The sequence below is a fragment of the Pteropus alecto genome, unplaced genomic scaffold (genome assembly GCF_000325575.1).
Source record: "Pteropus alecto unplaced genomic scaffold, ASM32557v1 scaffold189, whole genome shotgun sequence".
NCBI lineage: Eukaryota > Metazoa > Chordata > Mammalia > Chiroptera > Pteropodidae > Pteropus > Pteropus alecto.
The window spans coordinates 4,209,667-4,218,525 of NW_006442117.1; the positions used below are offsets into that span (position 1 = coordinate 4,209,667).

Here is an 8,859-nt window from a genome sequence, read left to right on the forward strand (position 1 = left end):
CCCCATGCCCAAGGCTCTAGGGCTGGGAGTCAGGGAGCACGTGTCAGCAGCCTCTTAGACAAAAATTGAATATTGGTGTTCCATGAAGCACCTAGACATGTTTATGGGGTGGTCATTCACCTTTTATGGAAACTAAAATTATTTCATATTAAAACTGTCAGATAAAACACAACTCTTAGCCACAGTGATTTTGCGGGAGACATCATTTGCTTTGGGAGTTATTCAGATAACAATTCATTTTAAACTGTGGAATGACCTGTAATAACATCTTTTGATCTTACGTAGATTTTCAGAATTACCTGAGAACGCAGACCGGCAACAACACAACTGTCAACATCATCATCTCCACCGTCGATTACCTGCTGAGAGTGCAGGTACGGGCTGCCTCGCACACCTTAGTGACAAGCAAAGGGCTGCTTCATTGAAATAACATGGCAGATGAGTGTGCGACGCTGACGTGTTTTAACGTGCTTTGATTCGTGACCCGTCAGGAGCTTTCGAGATGTTTTGTGTTTGGTCACAGTCTCACCAAGTCTGGGGGTCAAACTATGACTGTCGTCTCTGTCTCTGATCCTGGATCGACTTTGCATATTGTTTTCTTTCTAAAAGTGTGTGCTTTTGCCCTTAAATTTTTTACCTTGATGACATTTGAAATTTTATTTTTATTTGGAAAGCACTTGCATGTTCTGCTTCTTCTGCAGTTGCTAGATAAATGGGGTGGGGTGCGTGTGAATATTTGAAACCTCCTCAGGAGTGGGAAAGAAAGCTTTCAGACCACCTCCCGCATACTTAAACTTAATACTCTCGCGTTAGTTCTTTTCAGCCATCCTAATATTTGAAATGATTTTAAAATTCAGCTTGGCACGCAGTCGGTTAAAAATCTCTTTAACATCGTAGTAACCTTTTTTTATGTTAATAAAGCCGAATCTGAGATGCAGGCCTCCACGGTAATGAGCACCTGATGTAACTTTTAGTCCTCATTTTATTTATTAGAGAAGCCAGATACAGTACATTAAAAAATTGTACAAACTTTCAGTTTTTCCTAAATCTGTGAGTACGTAAAAGCACAACACTTTATTACTTTAATGGGGAAAAAAGTCTGTTTTTAAAGCGCATATCTCAAGAAGTGTTGCTTAAAACATGTTCGTGATTTTTTTTTAAGTCATATCTCAAAACCCAAATGTACTTTACACACTAGTGTGAATCACATTATTTATTTAGCTGGTTAAAATTCCTTCAAAATAGAAATTATTGTTGAAAACGTCCTGTCTGGGAAGATCGCTCTTAGCTGGACGTTTGCTGGCAGGTGCTGTCAGCGTTTGTAAGTGATGGGTCAGTTTCTCCAGGGGCTGTTACAGGAGCAGGAACACCCTGGGGTCCTCACCAAGAAAACGTGAGTGGCGTTTTTGGAGAAACGGGAGGCCAGATATCTGTAACCCAAAAGTATTGTTCCATGGTTTCTCTTATTTCTGTGCTCACGTAGTAAAGATGTAACCGCTCAGGGATTAAATATGCATTAATCTGACGAATCCTTGTTTGTGAAGTTCAGGGTCACAAGACAATTTTCAAAGTCAGGTTTCTGCTGCTTCTCTTCTCTCCAGTGGTTATTTATATCTAGGAAGGACGTTGCCATAATGCGCATGTAGAAAATCGTTGGGAATTACATCTAATTCACAGATATTTTTGTTCACTGCCAAATCTGGTATTTGAAATGGTTTCGTATCATAGACTTGAAAATCAGCAGGTCCCTGGTCTCTTCAGAACGCGCCTGAACCCCGTGTCCTGCTTTTGCAGGAGTCGGTCAGCGATTTCTACTGGTTTTACTCCGGAAAAGATGTCATCGACGAGCAAGGACAGAGGAATTTCTCCAAAGCGATTCAAGTCGCAAAGCAAGTCTTCAACACGCTCACGGAGTACATTCAGGTAAACCTTCGAACGCTGCTGCTATCGGAGGAAGGAAAGAGAACAGAGTCCGCTGGTCAGCGCTGAAGTCCGTGGGAGAACGCAGTGCGCCTGAGTGTCTGTCTTCCCGCCACATCCCCGTTTCCAGTCACCCATCCCCAGGCTCCTAGCCAGTGAGGGCAATTCAGAGTTTAGGTCAAGGTGTGAACTTATGAGAAATGAGCTCGCTCCGCCCTTTGGCAGACTGAGGTGTCACTAGCTCTCGGAGGCATGGACCGTGTGGTGACTGGTCTCTCCGGGGCCCGGCGTGTGTGTGGGTTTATAAAAACAGAGAGCAGTGTTTAAAACCTTATTTGAATATGTAATTATATAATTATATAATGTAATCATGTACAACATAGGTAAATTTCCAAATACTATGAAGAATATACCCTTTTTTTAAAAAAAAACTAAAACATTGATTTGTTTCATATTCTTCTTGAACTAAACTTGTCTTAACCTGCAGATTTTGAAAATATTTTATAAAATTCCGTTGGTTTTTTTTTCCAACCAGCACAACTCTGCTCCTTCCTAGCTGTCCAGTCTGTCACCTCCTCTTTGAGTCTTCCGTCTCCAGGGACATATTTACTCTGGCTCAGTGAGTCGCCCCGCCGAAGTCCCACGTGCTAAGGAGAAGCGGGAGGCAGGAATTTATAGTTTGCTTCCCTAGACTAGACGTAACCTCGGAGGGGGAGGAAGTTACGTAGACGTGACAGATTGAGCCCCAGAGCTGGCGCGGCCACAGGGGTTCGTAGGATGACTGCCGGGTGAACGAAGGGCTCGAGGCCCAGTGAGGCCGGCCACGGCTTAGGGCAGTGGAGGTCAGCGGCCCGTGTCCTACCTCGGCAGAATCTCACTTTTTCTAGTCTCTCCCAGGGTGGGAACCAGGACCCTTATTTCGGCATTTCAAAATGGAAAAGCCACACTTGATCATCCTAATAACTTTTCTTTAACTAAAAGTGAATTTTAAATCAGTGTCAGTCCAATTTCCTCATCTTGCCCGGCTTCCGTTATTGCTGTACGGGCCGCATCCACGTCCAGAAGCGTTAGGCCCGCTCAACGTGAGCTGTCCCGACTAACTGAGAGTGACCGATGACCTTAGCACGCCAGTGAATTTCACAGAAACAGTCAGGAAGAGGCTTTCTGTGCAACGAAGGAAACTCACGTGACTTTTCGGCCAAGAGCGGGCATTTCTTGGTCCTGAAAATAAGTCAGGTTCTTGAATTTATATAAAAGTAGAAGCATCATTAACCTCTCACTACATAAAACATTCTTTATTCTAATTTATTGATATGAACATTCAAGGAATAGTAGGCAAAGGAGCATGGCTTATTATGGCTTGTTCATTTTTTAACTTCTCATTACTCCTTGTTTCTGTGACATCTTTTATGTAAATTAATCATTTCTGAAATACATATTTTAACAAAAACTTATTTCGGGATAATTCAGATATATGGAAAAGTTACAAAGACAGTACAGAGTGCTTTCACACACAACCCACGGCTGTCCCTAACCCTGGCGTTTCAGGTAACCATGACACATTCATCAAGACTAATAAACATCGGCACAATTCTATAAACTACGTTGCAGACCCTATTCTGGTTTTACCAGTTTTTTCATTAATGTCTTTTTCCTGTTTGAGGTTACCACATCGCACTTAGCGAATGTGCTTTGAAGATGCTTGTCTTAGCATCGTGCTCACTGGTGGTTATCGATGCTGTGAATCGCAGCCATTCGTGATTTTTTGGACTGCGGCATTGCATGTTGCCTTCGATTCAGTTCTTGCTAATACGGAGAATTACGTAAGGGGAGCATCCAAACCATCCACGTAAAGGTCTTACGGCGAGAGCCCGTTCCAGTTTTGATAATGGGGGAGGAAGCACTTGAGCAGGAGGACATGGCATTGTCACAGTTCCTAGACCATGAGAGAAAAAAGAAAGTTCGCCCCAGGAGGGTCGACGGGAAAGCATGGCCGGCCTGCGGGGCGGTGGCCGCACGGGTGTGGGTGCTGTGGGCCCTGCGCAGGCCGTGAGTGAGCAGGTGAGGCAGTAGGAAGGGCCGGTGTCCCTGGCAGGTGTCCCTGGCAGGTGCGTGAGCAGCTGTCGGCCGCGCCTGCGAGGTGCATCCTGTGAGCTTCGCGTTCAGGAGGAAACGTGGGTGCTTCGGCCGTGGGCGTGCGGCTCTGTCACATGTTGCACACAGCTCTTGGTCACCCAGGGATTATAGATCTTTGTTCTTTGAAGTAGTTTAGCTTTCGATTAAAACCTTAAATGCCACATGAAGAAAATGTTTCCTGACTTGAAGAAAAGTCACACTGATGTCCTTGCAGTGGCGTTCTGGTGTCCAGTGGTGGCCTCCTGGGCTGGTGGCAGGAGCACAGCTGGCCGGGCTGGGACCACAGGGCAGTCCCGGCGGGCCGTTGCTGTGACGGCAGCGTGACTGTAACAGCCAGACAGGACTGACGGCCCCTGCACAGTCGCTGCGGCCTGGAGCACGGGCGGGCGAGTCCATTAGGCCGTAAGCTACGCGGCCGGCTTCCCCTCACGCCATCTGTCACACGGGCTCCCGGGACCGCTGTCTTGCCGGTGTTCGCATGGATCTTGTGCACTGGCCCCTCTCAGACAGACAGAATTCCTTCAGCATTTTGTCACAAGACGAGTGCCATTTCAGTGACAGCGCAGTGGCACCGTCACTTCACCCTTATCCAGCATGGAACCTCCCGTCCCCCGTGGGCCTGACTGCTTGCCGGAATGTCACATGGACCCCCGGGACCGCTGCCTTGCCGGTGTTCGCATGGATCTTGTGCACTGGCCCCTCTCAGACAGACAGAATTCCTTCAGCATTTTGTCACAAGACGAGTGCCATTTCAGTGACAGCGCAGTGGCACCGTCACTTCACCCTTATCCAGCATGGAACCTCCCGTCCCCCGTGGGCCTGACTGCTTGCCGGAAAGGCCTCAGGGCTGAGGCTGGAGCCGAGAGTGAGGTCTGGGCCTCTGTCCTGTCCCCCGTTAGGCTCCCTCTGTCCCCTTCCCCTCCCGTCAGCTCCTCGGTGTCCAGAAATGCGTCTTTCCCACCCAGTTTCAAGTCACCCCGCAGACTGTGTCTGGCGGCTCCTCCCGCCTTGGGACCCCCTCCCCTTCCGGAGAGTCTCCGCAGGGTTGGAGCTCGGAAGCTCCCTGCCGGGTCGCCCCGTCAGAAACACGAGTCCTTTCTCTGTCACTCCGTGCTTCACGCCTCCTAGTTCCAGCCCTTACGCACCGCCTTCAGGACAGGCGAGGACTCCCGGGTCCTCCCTGGCCTCCTCCGTCCCTGGCGTCAGGAGCCGGAGGAGCAGCCCCCCCTCTCCCTCTGCGGCCGGGGTGGGTGCGGGGTGAGGGAGAGGACGCTCTGTCCAGGGTGGGTGCGGGGTGGGGGGGGCGCTCTGTCCAGGGCTCCTCGGCCTCCCATTTGTCAGCGGGGCCGAGTCTGGCCCCTGCTATGGAACGTGGATGTACTTGGCACTCACTGTCCTGTTCCAGCTGTGAGGCCACCGAGAAGCCGACGCAGGACAGCCCCATTTCCGCACTCTTCAGGGTCCTCAGTGTGGCCATCTCTTCTGGCCACTGTTTCTAGAGTGGAATCTTAAAGTTTTAACGCTCTCCCTTATTATGAGTCATTTGTCTAAAGGAATGAGTAAATTGAAAGTTAAGAACTGTGTCGTATATATGTTTTTTCTTTTGAAATCTCGTTATTTATTTTCCTGGTTGATGTGAACGTGTTTGCAAAACTTAGAGATTGCATAATTTTTACCTGGGAAGTCAAAAGAGAAATTGGCTCCATCCGAACCTTCTGCCTGCTGTAACCAACTCTCTAGTACCACACAGAGGTCACTTTGAAAGCAAGGTTAGGTTCCGATGGCCTCCGATTCTGGGTTCATAAAGTTAGACTAATTATTAATCTTTTAAAATCTCAGTGGTTGTATGGTTTGTAAACAGTTATACAATTAATAAAGCATAGAAGGTTTTTTTTCCCATCTATATGAATGCTTTATCATGGTTACTTTTTAGCTATAAGAAGTATCGCTCTCATTTTAAGCATAATCCCAGATTCTTTTCTTACAAGGCAGTAAGTGCTGGTCGATGTGATTCAACAGCCCAAACAACTGAATCTTACCCTTCAAAGCCAGGAGAAAATGAAACGATTAACCCTTCTTTGTTGTTCATGTGTTATTATTTATGGAGAAACAGAACCTGAAATCTGTTCAGAAACTGTTTTTTTCTTTCTTTTTTTTTGTATTTATTATATTAGACATTTCAGAGAAGAGTGTGCTTACGCCTGAGGGCACTGTGCTGTTCCCACCGCTGTGTCTCTTTTATTTTGGGTTCTATCTTTGCAGATAACGTGTTGGTGACAAGATATCATTCCGTCCCTATTGTCGTCAAGTTCGCCTTGGCGATGAGAAGGTCGGGAATGACGCGGTTGCTGTATTTCTCTGCAGGGCCCGTGCACTGGCAACCAGCAGAGTCTGGCCCACAGCCGGCTCTGGGACGCGGTGGTGGGCTTCCTGCACGTGTTTGCCCACATGCAGATGAAGCTGTCTCAGGTAGGTCAGCCGCCTCCCGCCCCCCTCAACGCCAGGCTGGAGACCGATCACTGGCAAATTACACATGCTTTCCTTTGTTCGAATACTGTCGTTCTTAGATTAGTTCCTTATACATCTTTTACTCTTCATTTAAAAACATTTTCTTTAGAAGAATTTTATGCACGCTGAGAATAGGTGGGACGGTTATTCAGAACTGAGAACACTAGACGTTGAGGAACTGGATACATGGAGAAATGGGAGAGTGTAGTCTCTGGACACTGAACCATTTCCGACCCTGCATGGCCACTTCTGTGACTTCCTGCTGGGTCTTCCCTCCCCCGCCCCTGGAGAGGCTTCTCGGCTGCCACCAGGCCAGCTGAGCAGGGGGGAGGGGATTTTGTTACAGGGTTGAAACAAGCCGCTGTTTCTCAGTAGTTTTAAAGGGAAGGTGAGGGGCTCTGGAAGGTGAGCTGGGCCTCAGCGGAGTCATGGAGGTGAAAAATTCCAAGGGTCAGTTCACGTCATTGCTGTGAGGCCAGCTGTGTCTGCCAGGTGGCAGTCACCAAGCCAGGCTCCTTCCCTCCCACGGAGACCGCGCGAAAATCAGAGAGAAAAAAGTAACCGTAAGGATAAGCCAGTAAAAAGTAGATTTTGCAACACGTTTTAATGTTCATTTGGGAACACGTTGAAAATATCAGCATGTTTTTCCCGCTATTATGTCTGTTTTATTGGAAGCTAAGAGACGCATAAGTAGAAAAATTCTTCATGTAGATCTTGAGTGACGGTGTCCCTTTGAAGCGGCGAGTTTTGCTGGATGTCCTGCCAGTCGACACGCGTGTCAGGGCTCGGGGCCTTGCCAGGCTCGGGTGGAGGAAAGAGCCGGATGCGAAGTCGGGGGATTTCACTCCCGCGTCCCGTTGCTGGGCCGGCGCCCGCCCCCTCTAGGCCAACAGCCTGGGGATCCTCACTCCTGCCCCGGCCTAAGGCAGGAGCATCTCGTCAGAGATAATCAGAGCAGACACTGGCTGAAGGGTCAGGGCAGGTTGTGACCAACAGTAACTGTTGCTGTAGGTAAGAGAGGCCAGTGTGAACTCACAGATTTGCACAGAGATTTGCACAGAGGTGACTGGGCGTTTTAAAGGGAAGGTGAGGGGCTGTGGAAGGTGAGCTGGGCCTCAGCGGAGTCATGGAAGTTAAAAACTCCAAGGGTCGGTCCACGTCATTGCTGTGAGGCCAGCTGTGTCTGCCAGCGGGCAGCCACCAAGCCAGGCTCCTTCCCTCCCACGGAGACCGGGGGACAGAGGCCGGGTCCTCAGGTAGTGGAATAGACAGTACGCTTTCTGGCAGCCTCGAGGGCACTGTAAGGGGGCAGGGTCATCTGGGGACATGGCCCTGAGCTGCTAGACACTCTGCGAGTGTTGGTTCCCGTCTTCGTAGACCAGGGTTGGGGCCTAGTGGGGACGAGGGCTCAGAGGAGCCTGGCTGGAGTTTGGTCAAGGAGAGAATCTTTGTCACTATCTAGTTATGGGTGACTTCAGCCCAGTAAGGAACGGTCGTGATGCTTTCATCCAGTCACTAATGACATTTTAGTAAGTTGAGGAAACCAGCGGGAACCTTAGAGAGCTCTCGTTCTGAGGTGCGACCTCGATTCATTAATACCTGGAGGTTGTTCGCCCCGTTTGCAGACTTGGTCAAGGTAAGAGCTCTTCAGAAAGAAAAAGTTTCATGTTTCTAGCAATGTAGAAATGTAGCTTCACATGTAGTGAAATCCAATTGAGTAAAATGATACCTGCTGTCATTAAAAAAATTCATGGTGAAAAATCAAAAGCAAAAACAAAAAAACCCAGAAAATTTTAACAAGAGAAATGTCAGAGAACTTAATAAAAACAGTAGACAAGATGCACTGTGCATTATGCCTGTGGGTACACTTAGGGACATTTTTGGTTACCTTTGTGTTAGATAAGTGTACCTCCTAGCACTTACACGCCAGGATAAGTTAATTTTCCAAGATAAGTTAATTTTTACAAAACATGTAGCATCTTTGTATAAGAAGTCAGAAAAGAAAAACGTTCTGTGCAGACTTTCCCAGTGACAGGAAGATGTCGGCGTGCGGAACGCAGAGTCCCGCAGCCTAGAGAGCCCGCCCTGCGCCTTGCTTCTCGCGCCCTGCGCCCCGTACCCCGTGCCCCGTGCCCTGTGCCTCGCTTCCCGCATCCACAGCCCGCGCCCCGTGCCCCGCCCTGCGCCCCACGCCCTGCGCCTTGTGCTCTGCCAGCCCCGCATCCCCCGCCCCGCGCCCCGCCGTGTCCTCGCGGACGCTAACAAACGTCACCCAGAACCGGCCGCACACAGTGC

General features: G+C 48.9%; 1 protein-coding gene across 1 annotated transcript in view; it reads left to right on the top strand.

The window, feature by feature from the left end:
• RYR2 (ryanodine receptor 2) overlaps positions 1 to 8,859 on the top strand; it is a 561,319-nt gene that overhangs the window by 517,050 nt on the left and 35,410 nt on the right. The window contains 3 exon segments of the mRNA XM_025039067.1: positions 286 to 374; positions 1,795 to 1,923; positions 6,421 to 6,525. Of these exon segments, the coding sequence (XP_024894835.1) occupies positions 286 to 374; positions 1,795 to 1,923; positions 6,421 to 6,525 (323 nt within the window).